The 18,619-nt window shown below is 47.2% G+C and overlaps 1 protein-coding gene across 3 annotated transcripts in view; it reads right to left on the bottom strand.

The window, feature by feature from the left end:
• Nucleotides 1-437: 437 nt before the first annotated feature.
• Nucleotides 438-18,619, bottom strand: part of LOC119404669 (collagen alpha-1(I) chain) — a 134,586-nt gene continuing 116,404 nt past the window's right edge. For all 3 annotated transcript variants that reach the window (XM_037671265.2, XM_049418960.1, XM_049418961.1), the window contains 3 exons: nt 14,448-15,680; nt 11,550-11,832; nt 438-7,687 (listed from right to left, as the gene is read on the bottom strand). In XM_037671265.2, the coding sequence (XP_037527193.1) occupies nt 6,286-7,687; nt 11,550-11,832; nt 14,448-15,680 (2,918 nt within the window). In that variant the 3' untranslated portion in view covers nt 438-6,285. The remainder of the gene's footprint in view (nt 7,688-11,549; nt 11,833-14,447; nt 15,681-18,619) is intronic.

Genomic DNA, 18,619 nt, shown 5'->3' with positions numbered 1-18,619 from the left:
GCCTCTGTGGTTGGGAATTGAACACACATCCTCAAGCACAGCAGCGCGAGAACTGCCGAATTACCACTGTGGGTGGGATGCTGCATTCAACTTTAGTCCTGATGCAAATAAGCAGATGCACAGGACAGCAAAGAATGCGATTACAAAATAAAAGTTATATAATAATCTAAAATGACATGTTGTAGTGCTCGCCTATGACTATTCACATGCAGCTTCTGAAAAAACAGTGTAGAGAATATTGAACATGTTTTGTTCGAAAGAAGGGGAATGGATTGAGGGGCTGTTTTTCGTCGGACCAACTGTATGAAGCCAACGAAAGCATAAGGTGTGTTAAGTGCATTTTTAAACTGACTTGTGCGATTTATAAGATAAAGGAAAATGCTCATAACATTCCTTCATCTCCATCACGGGCAATAACGAGAAAAACTGCACAAGGAATGTCTGCAAAAAAAAACTTTTATTACTTCTTTTCATCATGACGTGGCACATTCATACCATAAAAATTTAAAAAATAATAAAAACAGCAAATCAACATCTCTTGCAGGCTTCCATGCACACATCTTTATACAATTTTCTCCCCAGGCACACAAGCAGCAAGCATATCACCCTTTCAATAAAACGAGAAAAAAAAAACAGCATTAAAAGACATCTTTTTTTTTTCCAGAAGAATATTGAGAAAGTTAAAAGAAATATGCCGTGCACGCGGGGGAGAGAGCCTGGGGCAGCACCGCGGCACGATCTTTGACGATCCTGGCGTGTTTTAACAAGATACAGCACACACTGACCTGTGAAAAGTGACTTGGACGCACAAAAAAGACACACCGAGGCACAGCTGTACAATGACAACGGCATACGTACACACGAACCATCTGCTTACAATTTGTACAGGGTGGAATGAAGAAAAAAAAAACTACAACGAACAAAAAAAAACACCTTAAAAGCTGCAGTACACGGCGCTGAAAGCATAAATTATTTCCCTCTCGCGCGACACTGCTTTTCCTATTCGCACTGCGGCGGTGTTCGCCCGTCCGCGATTGAGGTAAAATTCGCCCGCATCCCCTCGTCCCGAAAACATCCCCAAAAAGATCCCCTCCCGCTGAAGACTCTTTATTGCTTCTCCAGTGAAAGCAATCAATGCACAGGGCGCGGCTAGCTGGGCACCCAGATCTCCGCAGCTTCACCAGAAGGTGCATGAATTCTCCGCACCCCACCCCCCCCACAGAAAAAAAAACCCCAAAAAACTGGGAATACCACCTGTCAATTGTGTACGTATGAGGTGGCAGATGACATCACGTTAGTTGAAGACGATGGGAAAGACAAAAATAAAAGTACTGGAAGAGGAAAAAAAAAGCACTTGGGAGAGAAATCTAGATTTGGCACACGGCTGCTAAAGAGACACTGCGAACAAAAGCGCGACGTCGCACGGCTCACCTCTATTGCTGGAGTGGTCGAACAACGTGTCCTTTTTTTTTTATTTGTTGCGCGGTGACGCTACCCTGTTGCTTGATGTAAAGAAACAGAAAAGCGAAAGAAAATATTTTAATTGGAGATCAAAGGGGCAGGCGGGAGGTAAGAATTACGGTGATGATGCAGTATTATTCCCATACTTTGCAAAAGTGATGGCCCATGTGAGATGATTGGCTCGTAATGATGAAAAGAAGCCATCACAGGCTTGAACAGAAAGCTGCCGTAGACAAAGCATGCTTCTCAATTTCATCTGTAAATGGTGAAAGGCCAATGTGACAGTCAGGTGCCCAAAATTTTTTTCTGTAAAAAAAAATCGTATATTTGTATATAATTCCTTGTGCAATCTGAGCTATTTCTTGAGCTGCAACAGTGCAGGTGTTGCACAAAGCAGGCAACCTTGCAAGAGCACCTAACATGGTGCCTGCTGTCAGACCCGCAATAACCGATCATTCGCCCACAGTCAGTGGTGCATGCTGCAATCAACAGAAAGCACCAAAACCTGCAAAGCACAACGTTTGGATATCAGAGATGAAGGCAAACATTTTGCACTTCCAAGAATTGTGCCATGGCATGAGGAACAGCACCCAGCCCTTCCAACTCAACAACTGCACAAATTTCCGAGTCTTTACGCTGCTTTTATGCTGCACGTGCTACACAAAAAACAAGGAACATAAAGTCATGCTCTTGAACACGGTACAACTGCCTAAAATGTTTAATAAGGTGCTACCTAAGCAGGCCAAAACGTCAACACATCAATGTATCTGACAGTGTACAGTACACAAAGCAACTAAAGATCCATCCTGTTTAACTCTACTGTGTACACAATTCACTGATGACGAGATCAGCGCCCCCTTTCGTTTGTAAATTATTCATGTTATAGACAACAGGAGGGGTAAATCTGTATTGCATTATACTTGAGAGTTTCCTACAACACCACCTAGACTGAAATGCAATGGAGCTGTCCATGAAAGTCTCAGTGTGGCGACTGTAAGTGCGCAAAGATGCAAAGAAGTTTGGCTAGACTTAACTTGGCCTAAACTTCTCCATTTGTTCCACAAAGGAAGCTTTCTTGGCGTTGGGCAACCAAAGCGAATGTCGCCTTTTCAATAGGATATTCTACACTGCTTGCTCATGCAGAACACTTTAATGAACTTAAATGAAAACACGCGATCAAAGTTGACTGGTGGCAAGTGCCGAACTTTTCATCTTAATTCAAAATTCTTTGACCCACAGGTAGTACTGTTCGACGATGTTGGACAGATGCCGAGACATCGCTTTTCAGTTCCAGGCAGGTGTTAAGGGAAACTCTATTGTGCTAGGAAAGCAGGTACACAAAGATACAACAAAGATCTTTAAAAGATGTTGAGAACATTTGATAAATGGGAAAGAACCACTCGACAGTGCAAAGATGTGATGGTGTGGGGACGGGATGAGCTCTCTCCCATTTTGAGCATTTTCCTTGCATGTGCGGGTCATTATTTAAGATGAGCCATGAAAATGGTGCCCGCTTCTGATCATTCATTCGTGATCAATTTATATTTTTTCATCACCCGCTTCTTTCCATCTTACCTTACAAAAGAAACTAAATGCGAGTCGGAAAATTGCGCATCCCATTAGGCAACGACAGGAGGAGAGCCATGCATGGTGGGACATTGTGTGTATGCTGTTAACGAGAGAATGATACAGCTAGAAGGATGTGCAGCCAGCGCCTTATGGATTTTTGTCACAGTACACCAATCTGTGCCAGTGAGGAAGATGAGTGTCAGATTCATCGGCCCATTTTCTGTTTATGCAGCGAATTGCTAGTGATGCGACACTTAACGTATACTTGAAAGCTCAAGCGCTGCAGAAATATTGCATACCAGGCTAGTACTCTTACATGAATATTCTCAGGGACTATTCGTTTGATTTTAATTCATTCTCCGTATTTCTGCTTCCCATATTTGAGAAGGAAGAAAACCGTGTAAAGTGAAATTTTAGTCCTTTCTTCCAACAAAAAGCGTGGAAGTTCATACAACATAGTTACTAGTCTGATGATCATTAAAGTTAAAAATGTACTTGCAGAAACTAGGCTTGAACGAATAGTAAATTTTAGGTTCAAAGAAAGTTCGAAGCGAATAGTGATTTGGTCAGATAATTTCGAATTGATGTCGAAGCGAAGCGCAAGGAAAACACAGTAAAGAACACAGGACGGGGGCTTCGCTTTGACATGAATCTCTACCAACTCACCCAGTGCTCTACGTTACTTCAGGTAATTTCGAATTGAATTCGAATAGTACATATCACATATGAAATATATTAAAAAATGCGCATATTTGTCATGGCCCAGCTAACCTGCACAATATTTTTAAAATTGAAACAAGGCACGTGTAAATGTCATTCTCTTTGGTTCAAAGGGAAGTGGCAGCAACTTTGAATAGTAGCAGGATTTGACTTTCAGTAGAATGCAAGTGATAACCTGTAACACACATTACGTTTTAAAATTTACTATACTTAGAGCATATACGCTGGTATAATGAGCTTTTAAACTTAAGTTATGAACCTATGTGAGAGTAATATGTTCATTTAACCTTTAAGTGGGGCTTCGCAGCAGGACAGATTTGCCCTGGATAGATGTATTCACGGTATAGCGCCCCTCCACCGCAGTGAAACCACCTTTACAAGGGCGGGGTTACATGCAATTTATGTCAATTCGTTCATTTCGAATACATTGAAACTTACAATAATTTACATTTGTGCTGAAGCGAATTCGAATACTGTAATACTCGTTCGAATATTCACACAAGCCTAGCAGAAACAAGTGAGAAGAAGGTTTTTTTATTAAATTTCTCATACTATGTTGCTTTGAATACGACGCGAGACCTTCACAGTCTGAATCCATATGCAAACTTTCAATGATTGCTGAAAGTACGCTTGTACCTATGGTAATAACTTGTGAACATACCCTCTCCCATCCCCCTGCACAAAGTACAACGCAGATGGAAATAAGTGAAACTTGTTAATTAGTTAAATAAATTCAGACTGCTGCACAGGTGAAACATTTTTAAAGACAGCCTTACCAGGTGCACAAGATGCAAGGCTGCACATCCTTCCAGTCACATTGTATGGGAGATACTGTGTGAATGACGGTGAGAGGAAGAGATATACAGTGAAAGAGAGGGTGAGAAGGTGTGTTGTCAACGCAGCTGCAGTCGTATATAGCGAGGTTGCTCTGCCAGAGAGGTTTCATTGCCCTCCCCCTTATTTTTTTCTTTACAAACTCCATGGACGGGATCTCACTTGTGAGGAACACAGAACAACTTTGTTTTCAGAAATAACCTAGCACAAAACTAAACACTTGTCAGTTTGACTTAAAGGTAGGTAAATGGTATACTGCTTATAAAAATAATAAAGAGGCTAAAAATAACAGAAGAGACCACAGTGAAGACGACAACTTTTCTTTTTCATGATAAATAACTTAGGTTTATGGCTGACACGATGAGTGACGTATCTTGTATTTTCGCCCTTTTTTTCTTCTTCTTTTGTTCCTCATTCTCCTCTCAGTTGCACTTTATATAAAATTGAGCAGAAAAATCACTCCCCTTCCAATTTTGCGTGGGCAAAGCAAAAACCGAATAGGGTGGCATAGAGCAGGGGACAGAATAAACGAAAAGAACTCGTGCTTGTCTAGAAAAAATAAGTGAAGCAGGGGTTCTTTGGAAACAACATTCTTAATAGTAGGCCAAAAAAGGTTGTGCGTAGGAGACTCTCAGCTCAGCAATAGTTCCCTTGCTCTTTCTAAACATAACACCTGGTTGGCACTGAAAGAAACAAGCTGCACACTTGTCTTCCATGCGAGACAGGTTTATGTTACCACAAACATGGCACACCATAAACACATTTTGAGTCAGTGGGTGAGGTATAAGAAAAAAATAAAAAGAGTGAGCTGCCTTACGTGAAGCAACAGAAGCAGCCATCAAGAATGCCTGTGTCCCTTCGCAATGGCCCATGGTATCTAGCTGCGATAGCACACAACCATTAAATAAAGATAATCTGCAAGTGCTAGGTAGCCATCAGCTTGACCGTTATGATTTGCCACTATAGGCCGTGCTGCCAAAAGGCTAGCTATGTAAAAGAAGTTCAGCATCCCTTGGCAAAATGGCCTTCAATTTATGCGTCTTCCCCCCACTCTATTTATATATATATATATATTCTTTCCATCAGGCTTGTAAAACATGAAAACAAAATCAATGAGAAGCGCGGCACCAGGAACAACTGCCAACAAAACGAGAAAAAACAACAACCAGTGAGGGGCCCCATCAACACCAAAGCCACTGAGAAAAGGGGGGCCAAAACACTTATGATCTCGAAAAAAGATGGCACGGACATCTGAGTGCTGGTTCCTCCTCAGCAAGACTGCTGCAAGAACAGCACATTTCACCGAAATCACGTAGGTCCTACCGAGATGAAGCCACGTGCCTCCTCGATGGCGACACCAAAGAAACCTGTGATGCGGGGGCGGGGCGGCTCCGCTGGCCACATCGAGCCTTGTTGAGCAAAAGAAAGTCGGCTCTGGTCACGCACACAGACGAGAGGCCATCAAAGTTGCGCTTTGGAACCTGAGCACTCCCTGTCCCACAGTGTCTACAGCTCCCTCGTAGCGCCCCCAAACTGTGCAACTCGCCCGACCTGTGTCACGCGTGTGGGAAATGGGAGTCACGCACTGATGACTCAGGCTTGGAGAACACACAACTGCCGAGAAAGATGGTGCACGAGAGAGGGGGGGTCACATTTTTCCTTCCTTTCTTCCCCGAGAGACGGAGCAGGGAAGCGGTCAAGTCACTTTGGGCCAAAGAACCCCGCGGCAGCTGCTGTCGCGCCCGACGGCCCCGACGTTGTCGCACCCTGGCTGCGGGTATTTGTGGCGTAGAGCTGCTGCTGAAAGTTGTGGAACTGCACCGCATAGTTGGGGTCGGCTGTCGTGGGTCCATAGAAGGGGCCCTGCTTGTAGCTGAATGCCTGGCCCACAGTGGGAGGCAATGGCTGCGACACTACGTCACCACCTGCACCACCTCCGGGAGATGCCGGCCGCAGTCCTTTGCCACCCTGAAACATAGCATTTACAGGCATCCCTCCATGCTGAGGACCATTGGGGCCTCCACCGTATGCGTCCATTGGGGGTAACCCACGTGCTCCCGCATAGGCCCCAGGCCCACCGGGCCCTCCTCGCATCATCATGACAGGACCCGTCCTCTGGGGTGGTCCCGATGGTGGGAAGTACTGTAGGTTTTGTGTGGGCACCTTTGTGTCGAGGTTGGTTAGCGGCGTTGTGAAACGCTGGAGGAAATCCAAGCTTGGTGCTCGGTGCGGCGGTGCTGCCACTGGGTTCTGAGGTCGCGCAGGGAGGTACTGGATGGTGTTCGGGGCACCAAGCTTCACTTGCACGTTGGCTCCACCTCCAAAGGAAGCAGCCGCAGCTGCTGCAGCTGCTGCTGCAGCAGAGTTCGCAGAGCCACGGCCCCGTGCACGCGGTCCAGGTGAGTTGCGGGCGGGGGCCATCGTAGGATATGGTGCTGCTGCAGCCGTGGCAGCCCCCCTACCATGAGACATCATGGGTCCACCGCCACCACCGCCCATAAACTGTGCCGAAGCCTGCTCAAGAGGCACCATGCAGCCGGGACTTCCACGATGGGGTCCATTAAGTGGGTCTGCTGGCACGTCTCCTTTACCGCTGCCATCAAAAGGGGGCGTCATCTTCTGCAGGCTCTGGATGTGGGGCGAGTGGGGAACGTCGCCGGCATAGCCGCCGCCGGGCCTTGGGAAACCCGCAGCACCCATCATCGGCTCGCCAAAATCACGTGCTCCCGTTGTTGGCCCAGCCTGGGAAGCCCCAGGAAATGCAGCCCCCTGATGCGGCGGCATGGCACCAGCAGCGAAGCCCGGGTGGTGCGCTGCAGGGAAGCGGCCCTGCTGTGACGGGTCCGTTGGGTCTGGCTCGGGCCCTACACCAACCCTGCACCGGGGGTCCATGTAGCCAAAGCCGGGTGCTTCGTGTGGTGCTCCTCCTGGGAATCGTGTATCGTAGGGGGGACTCGTTGCAAAGCGTGGGCCCCCTGTACCATCCGACATGGCTGGGCCCATGCGAGGAGTGGCACCTTCCATGCCAGAGGAACACGAAGAGTGGTACGATCCTTGGGAATTCTCCGAGGCCAGACTGGGGCCCATGTCCAGAGGCGGGATTCTGGAATGGATGCAAGTCCATGTCACACAAAAGCTCACTCGTGATATACAAAATTTTGCTATTTTAAGGGGGGACCCTGCTCTTAAAAGTTTTTCTTTATTTCTTCATCGATTGTGATGAAACTCTGTGACTTTGTGTATATTTGTGTGCTGATTTCAAATATGCAATTACTTTTCTAGTATATCGTGTAGTTTTTAAAATACAAAATGTTTCATGTACCTTTTGGGGAGCAAGATTATTTCTGAACTGACTGCGTTTAGAGTAAATCAGCATATCACGATAATCTGCAATCGTAACTGTGTGCAGTGCAACAAAAATGGATGTTCTAAACCCATTTGAACAAAAGTTATGGTATGTTGAACATTTGTGAGTGAGTCAATTTCGAGCTAGAATTTCACTCGTGAATGTGAATGTGGCTTCGTGCTACAAACGGGTGGTCGTCTATTTTCCCTTTCTTAACCCTTCCGCCACCTTGCGGGATTCCGCAGAACTGATTTGCAGTACATTCACTTGCGGACGGCTCTCTTTGGACTACCCAGTTAGCACCAGTGCAGCCATGAGAGCAATGGTGGTGGTGTTTTTCGCAGCGCCACCTGGGCAGAGTGTGATGTTCATATTATGTTCCTCAGTGCTGCATTTTCCTGGCTGTTTTTCAAACAGTTCCAGCGTGGTATCAACTGAATAACAGCGTGTATGACACGGACAGAGTAATACCACAAGCACCGGCCTAGCTCACATAGGACCACTTTGCGGCCCGGCAATGTAAAGCAAGCCGGTTTCTTGTCAGTCCGATTACCTCAGCCAAGGTGCTCGCTTCTTTTGCCATGAACAGCACCATAAAAACCATAAAAATTGGCTACAATTAGTTTCTCACACCAAATTAACTAATACATGGAATAAAGTGAAACCAAAAGCGTGCCTGTTATGAAATGTAGAGCACAGTAGTAAATCATTGGTTTGATTTTGACTGAGGCAGTCAGCACAGCTGCCATAGCTTTCATTACTGCAGCTTGTCTGGCTGGCACGTTTGCTCGTCGCTACAGTGTCGGGAAAACTGATTTTATTTTCACTTAAGAGACACGCAACTGTGCAGACAATGATCACGTTGGCATATGTACAAATTTATTTAAAGTGGCAGTTGGGTTACAAGCAGCATTGACCGCAGATTCAATGGCCAGAGGCCAATTTTTTGAAGAGGCTTGATAATTCGGATGCTCTTGCAGCGCCTCCGCATGCCTCATAGAGTCAATGTAAAAAAATGTCTTAAACTTCAGATGCTGAAACTCTTCAGCATTCATTTCTTTAAATTTTCTTCTCTGATTAGAGGCAAGAAATGACATGAACTGAAGTCACCACCGATGCCGCATTGATTACCTTGCACTCTTGAATCAACACTTGTGTGCGTGCGTGCTTGTGTGTGTGTGTGTGTGAATCGATTTGCAGCTGCAACTGATAATAGGAATTGGAAGGGGGTATGTCAGGGGATGCAGTGAGTGTTTTTTAATTATATATAAATGCACACCTGCCACCTCCTATCAGTAAAACCTCACTAAGCATTACGAATGAAGCATAAAGTACGAACAGTTAAAACTTACTTGTAAGAATTCCCTATCCAGTATCCACAGAGCCTAACATCATCATATGCTATGTCTACTGGCTAGTGCATACTGTGATAACGTTTTGTGCCATAAATGCTATCTGCAACCCTCAGCTCATGGTGTGGCCAATGTCACAAAGTACTGCAATAGATCTTCCACCTTCGAGGTAAGAGACAGACCGGTGAGTCAGTGACGTCATGCACCGGAAATTACACAGAGGCATGATGGCTGCAACCGACAAACGCGCGCCGCTATTACATACAGTAAAACCTCATTAATTCGAACTCGGTTATTTTGAAATCCCACTTAATTCGAAGGGTTTCTGTGGTCCCGTATTTTGCGATGTAAATCTGAGTGGATATTTTGAAGCGGCGGTCAGCGCCAGCCCAGTTAATTCGAAAACTTTGGGTGCCATGTGCCAATAGACCCTTTTCATAATTGTAAAGCTAGCTTTCCTGCCATGCAGTTTGCCCAAGTAATGGCGGCTAGTCACTTACTGCAAACAGCGTGTTCAAGCGCATTTTGCTTACGCTATGACGTGGAAAATGTAGACTCGGCTCTCTTGACATAAATACGCATAATAGACAAGCCTCAGCACGTGCAACTAGGACCTCGTCTCCACTCTAAGCAAGAGAGATGCCGCCATTAGTTGTTCAAATATGCAGCGCAGAGAAGCGCACTTGCGGATTATGAAAAGGGTCTATTCCCGATCCCGATTTCGCCGCAACACCGCGGAAGCGACGGCCATTAGGAGCCACAGGGCAATGCAGTGTAGCGATATTAATGAGTGACAGTTGAAGCAACCCAGCCTCGCTGGTGCTAGCGCAAAAAAAGTAATAAAGAAAAAAAAAACGCGGTCTCGTGGTCAGTTACAACGTGCACCTGCAGAAGAGAAGGCGTGCTTCACTGCAACACAGCGGTGACACGCGGGCAGCATGTCGCATGCTTCTCACAACGTCAGCGCGTCATGATTTACCCTTTCTTTTGGGAAAACATAATAAAGGACGACCTGACGGAATTCATGATGTATGCGAACCTCCGACTGGCGGTTGCTCCAGAAATTTGCGAACTTGCATTGCTGGCGGAGTTCTTGCCTGTAATGCCTACTTCGAAAACTCAGTTCGAAAACTTCAATGATCATGTTTTCCAGCCAGAACAGATCGCAGATTCCGTCACAATGGCCATTATCATATTCTTTATTTTATCAGAAAGAATGGGCGAATGGTCGCATCTAGGGAGCTAGTCGCATCATGACGCGCTGACACTGCAAGGGGCAGGTGACATGCTGCCTGCGTGTCGCCACTGTGCTGCAGTGAAGCACGCCGTTTTTTCCGCAGGCACGCATTTCAGCTGACCACGAGACCTTTTTTTTCTTTTTTTTCTTTTTTTTTTCGCTGACAGCAGCGAGGCCCACCATTTTCCCTGGTTTTCGGCAAAAATGGGACCGGGTATTGCTGGAAAACAACCCTTGGAGCCGCAAACTAGAAGGCCAAACGACCACCTCTGATTACTTTCAGCAATTCAAAGTTCCTTACATCCTGCTTTTTGTATGTTTCGTTAATTCGAAAACCCGCTTAATTCGAAAGTTTTTCACAGTCCCAGTGACTTTGAATTAACAAGGTTTTACTGTATCACCGATAACTGTCACGATACGCATCTTCGGCTATCTGCTCTCTAGTGCGTAGTGTAGCACAGTTGTAAGCCTATTAATGCTTTCAATGCTTTGTGCAGGACCACCAAGTGCACCACAGAGACTCGTCACTTACACGTACAAAAGCAGCAATTGTTTTTTCAGACTGCACAACTTTCCGTATTTCACATTCCCTTGGGAGTCCGGACAATCAAACACTGATTTTGTATCGACTCCCAGTGATCCATGGCAGTTAGCGGAAGTGACACAGCTGAGCGCTTGCTGGTATCGAAAGCTTGGGGCACATACAGGTGTGGTTTTATTGACAAAGAAGCAATCGTTCCTAAAAAACCTTTATTTTAACTTTCTTGGCCAAGGTACAAAAGAGTACAAGTGTGCACGGCTGGATGCCAGGTTTGGGCGAAGCCTGCATGCCCCTCACCCATTTGTACCATGCATCCTGAGGTCATATGTGGAAAATCAGACTGCAATGCGTCATATGTTTGATTGCACATAAAATCATGCCATATGTCTCACGTTTCAAGCTGCCCCTTACTTATTTAGCACAGCACTCTCAAACAAACCACTGAACGTGCCGTAAAGCCATTTATGGCAGACTTGTTGAGCCACTCACTCTGATGGGTGTCCGAGGCCTTGCAGCATGCCCTGTTGCTGGGGCATGATCCCCTGTGTCGCTGCCGTCGGCCCCATGGGGTTCTGGCCCATGGGGTTCCCCCCGTGAGGGGGTCCCCCCTGCGCGCTCAGGGAACCATCGGGCACCCCCAGGTTGGCCTGCTTCTGGATAGTGAGCTCCTGGCTCTCTAAGGAACCAAGGTACTGAATCTGCTGTGGCGAGGGCACTGGCATCAGGCCGGGCTCACCTTTAAGACCACCAGGATGACCTAGACTACCCCCACCTGCAAAGAAGAAGGCAAGCATAAGTAAAAACTTTGGCTATCAGTATTTGCATTAAACAGTCTTAAAGCTTCAAACACTTTCAATTGCCTTCATTCCCTACAGGACACAATAGTATGCATGCCTTCAAGACTGTCTGCAAGTTAAACAGCATGAAATACGAAGACACGAGAAAAATGCACACACAGGACCAGTGCTGAGCTATCAACTGAGCTTTGTTCGATAAAGGTGCTTTTTATAGTGTCACTCGTCACCACTGATAAAATGCCATTTGCATGAACATAGCAAGTAACAACAACAAACACGACTGCTATCTTCTTAACAAAATCACGGTGACAACAGAGTCAAAATACAGAAGTGCGTGGCATGTCACTGAATCACGCTGAAAGCACAAATCTTATCACTGTCGAAACAAGTTTAGTACACAAAATTAGCATTGCCTCGTGTCTTCATATTTTGTGTTATTTAACTTGCAGATGTCGCACCAACTTGCCCAAACCAAAACACTCGATGCATCAAGACCGGTTTCTATCTCTTCAAAGGAGACATCGCCAAGGGTGTGCAATTGGAACACCACCCACACTGTTACTATTGCTGTTTTTACAAGCAGTAATAGTAGCAGTAGTCTCGGACCTCTAGTTTGGACAACTTTCTGACAGTGTCACTTGACCCACAGATACAGTAAAAGCTCGTTAATTCGACTCTCGTTAATTCGGAAAATCGGTTAATTCGGACACGTCATCTGGTCCCTGTAAATATATGCATCACTCTATGAGACTGGGCGCTCGTTATTTCGGACAGATTTGACCGCAAATCGGATAATTCGGCGACTTTCGGGCCGCTGGCGAGGCTCGAAAACGAAAAAAGAACCATTCGGAACAAAAGTGAAGCTCAAATGCAGCATCGCCATGGACATCAATTATTGGCTTGGCTTGACTTGAGACTGGTTGAACGCCTTTTCTTCACGCCTGATAGCGTGTGGGTGGGGCGTGTGGGTTTGGTGCGGTGTCATTTTTGTTGCTTTGTTCCCGTTGGTGTGCTGCATCGTTGAACGCCGTTTTATCGTTGCTGGTGCTTTTGTACTGACTTCTCGTGTGAACGCACTCTCCGCCGATGGCAACGCCGGCGAAGCGGACCAAGTACGAGGCCACGGACTTCACCACCAAAGTAGAAATTTTGCGTGCCCTGAAAAATGGGCTCTCCCGGCAAGAAGTAGCTCCTGTGCCATGACGTCGGCAAACAATACGACGTGAGTCTCCTGAGCGCAGTTAGCATTCTTCGCGTATGTGTGGCAGAGCACGCCTGCGCACGCCATTGCCAACTGTTTCAGGCACAGTGGCTTTGTTGTACCCGACTCCAGCGATGCCGCAGTGGCCGAAGTGTCGCCGAACGACGGTGCCGATGACGGGCAGGATTTCGGAAGTATTATGCCTGATGCAGTGACACTCGACGATTATATCGGCATTGATGGCGTTGCCACTGCCGGCTCTCTGACTGATGAGCAAATCGTCAAGGAAGTGATGCATGGCGACGAATCCGAGAACGAAGAGCCTGAAGAGCAGCAGCCACACTATGAGCCACACAGGCCCCCTCATACTGTGAAGAAAGCCGCGGAGGCCCTCGTCGTCCTTAAAGAATTTTGTTTTGGCACTGCAGACAGCATGCGAGCTGCTGAGCACCTTGAAGGGCTCAGAAAAATTGTGTCCGCGCGAATTTCTGCTCGAAAACAGAGACGCATCTGCGATTACCATGTAAAGTAAAGGTATGCTGAAAAAACTCTTGCATTTATTGTGTTTATTTCGACCATTCGATAATTCGGACATTCGGTTAATTTGGACATTTTTTCAGGTCCCTAGAAATCCGAATTAACGAGCTTTTACTGTATATAATGAACAGGTATGACTAAAACCCCTGAAACTTCATAAAGTAGTGGCATACTTTGACAAAAGTGCACCTTCTCTCTTGTTTCCCTCCTCTTCTCTCTCCAAGGCTGACACTGCGTCGATAGTGGCCAAATGGCATCACATAGGACCGCGTGCACAGTTCATTTGTTTAAAGTCGCTCTCGATTGCCATCTTTGCTCCAGATCTCTACGTGCACTGGCGAAGAGCGCATGTATCGAGTGTATACGTAGTTGCTGCTATGTGCGCGTTGTGTTGCGGCATAAATTTGATTAATAGGGCGGCATCGCTTTCCATTGCCATGGGCGGGCGCTGCACTTTCAGACGCTGAAACAGATTTAGCGATGTTGAAAACCTCCTCACGACATCATCCTGTAGACGCGACAACTTATGAAGAAAGACATATGAATGCACCGAATTGGAATGGCGAAATTCAGGCCAATATCTTCGATTTGTGTTTAGTTATGAGTACCTCAATGTAGTACGTTTCGAGGTTTGCATAATTTGGTGCATGCTATAACATCGTACACAGGTCAAATTTCACTGAGCAAATCACTGTTTCTCTTGGACACTCTAACACAGCTTCTGCGGGAGAATTCTGTTTAAGAGATTTCCGTTTACTGAGAGTCTACTGTACACATTAGCAGGGCACGAACTTGTTGATGGCATTCTGTTTGACAGTAATTATAGAACATGCATGGATCTTTGTCACTCACCCGTCGATGCAGACGTGTTGATGCCAGTGACAAACTCTGGTTGATCTTGTGTGAGTGGAGTGGCCGACCGCTTCCGTGAGCTTCCTGCCGACGATGGGCTGGGCACGGCACTGCCCCCACCGGGTGTGGTCGGTGTGTGCGGGCCCCCGCGACAGGGCTTGGGTGAGCTCAGTGGTGTCGTCTGCACACTGCCAGGGCTAGGGTTGGCCAACCGACCGCCGCCAACCGGATGGGAGAACTGCCGGGCACCAGGGTCGGTCGCTGGGGATGCTGTGCCAAGACGAGGGGACGGCGACGTCGGTGGGTGGGGACTGGGCGCCATCGGACCCCTCGCACCGTAGGGTGGCGGTGGCCCCTGCTGGAGACGCGGGCTCGCGCCAGATGCGGGACTTCGTGGTGGCGGCGGGACGGTGCCCGGGCTCGCGCTGCCGCCTGCGCCACTCCCGCCGTAGTTTGGTGGGCTGGACCCTGAGGACCCGCGAACCGATGGCGAGAACGGCTGGAGGGCTGGACTGCCACAGGGCGCGGATCCTGGGAACTGACCTCCACCTCCACCACACTGGGCAGGAGGCCGACCGCCAAAGGAGCCCGCAGATGTCTGCTGCTGTTGGCCTACTCCACCAGGACTGAACACCATGCCGGGGCTGGCACCAGGTGCATTGGGGAAACTAGATGACGGGCCAGCCGGACTGGCTCCTGGCGCACCGGGGAAACCAGAAGGTGTCGGCGGGTTTGAGAAGGAACCGGGAGAGTTAAAGCCAGCACACGAACTGGGCCTGTTGCCTGTAGAGCTGGCCGCAGGACCCGTGGTGCCGTTGTTGAAGTTTGGGTTGGGGCAGGATCCCGGCCGTGTAATGTAGCCACTGGGTGAGCCGGAGGCCGAGAACTCGCTGCCGCACGCAGGGAAGAGCCCCTGCGGTTGAGTGGTGGCAGCAGCCCCCTTGCGGCGCCGATCCTCGAGGTATGGCTTTTGGGCCGTCATGCCACCTTGCTGCTGCTGGGCTTGCCAGTCGGCCGGTGGATGGCCCATCATGGCTCCCTGGGGCCCTGCACAACAGCATGCCTGGTTTCCAGAGGCTGAAGACGTGATCCAGTCTTCACGCTTCACTGATGCTGGCTTCTGGTTGACGTTTCTTTGTAGCGATCCGAGGCTCTGCCCGTCTGGTTGAGATGAAACATTTTCTCTTTTTTTTCTTTTTCTTTTTTGTTGGGAACAAGGCTCCTGCGTGGGAGCTGAAACACCATTTAAGCCTTTGTTTTGCTACCGAAGTTTTTTCATACCCTTTCTATTTGCCACCTGCTTTGAGGCAGGCAACTTTTAAAAGACATTACCAATAACCTTCACTGCCTCACAAACAAAACACTTTAAAACTCCACATTTTAATACATTGTTGACAGACCTTTAACACAAAGCCAGAAGGACTGTGCTAGTCAAGGCATGGCTAAAATGCAAGCCATTTACTTCAGAATGCACAGAACAATGAATTTATTGACAATATCCTTCTAGCATAACCTTCAATGCCTCGCAAACTTTTGTTCTAGAAGAGACGGGGCATAAGGTTCACGTTATTGGATTCCTTGAATAATACAAAAGCCATTCGCATCCTATTCAGCAAAATATGAGGAGGAACAAATTTTCCATAGATTGTTCCAGAATGTAAATGAAATATTCATTAAATAATTTCAAAATATGAGGAGGAACAAATTTTCCATAGATTGTTCCAGAATGTAAATGAAATATTCATTAAATAATTCCTTACGTGATAAACAAAATGAACATTATATTCAAAGCAAGCCCCAGTAGTTACACAATCAGCTCTGCTGGGTTTAATGATCTCGCACTCATCACATAAATACTTTCATTATCGTGCATTTGAACCCCATTACAGCCGACGACCGATAATTCAGACTCCACGGGAACGTAAATAAGTCCAAATTATCAAATGTCCGAAAAAAACGAATGCGTCGGAAAATAAATACTTTTATTGACACTTCAGGGTCCCGGTGGCCGAAAAAGTTGTCAATGCGTTGCTGCTCGCACTTCCGCTTACGTGCAACCAAGTCCGCCTGTATCTCGGCCAGTGTGATGTGATCGCTGTACGATGACGAAAGAACGGCGAGGGCTCGAGACGAGGCCCATCAGCGTATTACATTACGGTGATGGGCCCCCTCACTCTTACGATAGTACTGCGCGGATGGGCCCCGTCACCGTAGTCACTGCCTTAGCAAAACGCTTTACCGCAGACTGGCGATTCGGCATGCGCAACAGTCTCGGACAGGGCCTGGATTATCGAATGTAGATCTGGCAGCTGTCCGAAATATCGGTCGTCTTTACACATTACTTCTATGGGATCATCGGCGGTGCCGAATAACCGAGCATGTCCGAATTATTGGTGTCCGATTTATCGGTCAGCGACTGTACAATGAAGTTGCATTGTACATAAAAATACAGTAGAACCTCGTTGATACGTTTCCGAAAAAAACGCGGAAAATAAACGTACGATCCGCGAAAATGTACAATCCAAATCGAGTAAAAATTGAGGCTGACAAGTCCATATTGGGGTGCAAGTGCAAAAAAACATTTATTTCTAAAAAAACATGGAGGGACTCTGAGTTTCGAACTTCTGGCATCTCGCTGGCAGCCAGAAGTCAGCCAGCTAGTTCCGGTCCTGACCGGACATAACGTCATGGTCACGTGTGTTGAAATCCCGAGACAATCCGAATATTGCAAAATCGAACTCTGGGACAGCCAGCGTAAACGTAGCGTCGGTTCTTTCTGCATTGCCACTTCGAAATATGGGGCTAGGTTTGCCAAAGAGGGGAAGTGATATTCTCGAGCATACGCATTTGAGATACGATCACGTACGTTCGCAAGATCATGCGCGACTCGCCCCGTCCGTGAAGAAAACTGCCGCGTCGCTAAAAGCTTAACAAGCTCAACTCTTCGCAGTGCACGTAACAATCGCGGTACAACACGATATGCGAAATCTCGCGAAAGTGATAAGCGTCCCCGAAAGCGACAGCTGTTCGCGGCTATCGCATACTACGTCACACACTCGCACTGATCAGTTTGCGTTCTGTCTTAATTGAGACCTGCGCTGGTATGTTCACCGCCACTCGTAATCGCACCATCTCGCACAGAGGAATGGGCTTTAAAAGATAACGCCCTGCGTAACGGCAACTGAAGGTGAATTCCCCAAGCGCCCGCATTGCGATCCGTCGTGTCCTCACAAAGATGGCGGCGAGCGCGCATCGTCTCGTTTTGGCGTCTGATAACCAGAGACCTCCCAGATATCTTCCAGAACAAATTTTTTCTGGCAGCTTCTGACGACCCACTGGTAGGCAGAATTGCCCAGCCAGAGAAATACGAATGCCGACTGGAAATGCGCCGGGCGGAGCAACTGAAAACGAACGCGCTCCAGGAGAAAAGTGTGGGAGAAATTATCGGCCATATTCACTGGGCACAATGGCGGTGTTGCTATGGTTACGTGTCGCGGCGTGTTGTGCAGCGGCGGCGGCAGCATGTGCATTTCCGTAGGTCTTGTACCAAACTGTGGCGGACTGGAGGAGCGACAGCCTCCATTCCTTGGGCCGCATTGTTAGTTCCCCTGGCTATTGTAGCCTTGGGGTCTGAACTAAAGTGTGTGGAAAAAGTGTGCATCTAAGTATTTTGTTTACAGGTATGACACGGCCCTTGAGTAACTAGTTGAAAATTACAGTTCTCCTTGATTTCAATAGACTCCTAGATGTACGAAATTCTCTGCAGTCACGCAAGTTATTTTTAAATTATCTAACTATTCTGTGATCCTCTTCATGGGTCTTATGTCCAGGTTTGATTGTATGTGCTGTTTGACTTTTCTGCTCGGCCTACATTCGAGATAACTTTTTTTTCTTTCTGGCTTCGGACTTTAGGTGGTCAGCTCAGAATCGGGGCCGGCTTAGATTCGAGTAAATACGGTAGGTCATTTTCTGTGTTGCCGATCGCGAGCATTCACCCCAGGAAATCAAACAAAATGGGAACATATCAACGAGGTTCTACAGTACATGCTTAGCCATTTTACACAATCTGTCGCAGCTGCACAGCATAAGTCAAGACAAAATCAAAACAAAGAACAACGTAGCCACGGCATGACAGAGTGCAGGAAGAATATGACTGCTGTTTGGTTTTTCTT

This window comes from Rhipicephalus sanguineus, chromosome 9 (genome assembly GCF_013339695.2).
Source record: "Rhipicephalus sanguineus isolate Rsan-2018 chromosome 9, BIME_Rsan_1.4, whole genome shotgun sequence".
Lineage (NCBI taxonomy): Eukaryota > Metazoa > Arthropoda > Arachnida > Ixodida > Ixodidae > Rhipicephalus > Rhipicephalus sanguineus.
This window is presented reverse-complemented; position numbering and strand designations above follow the sequence as displayed.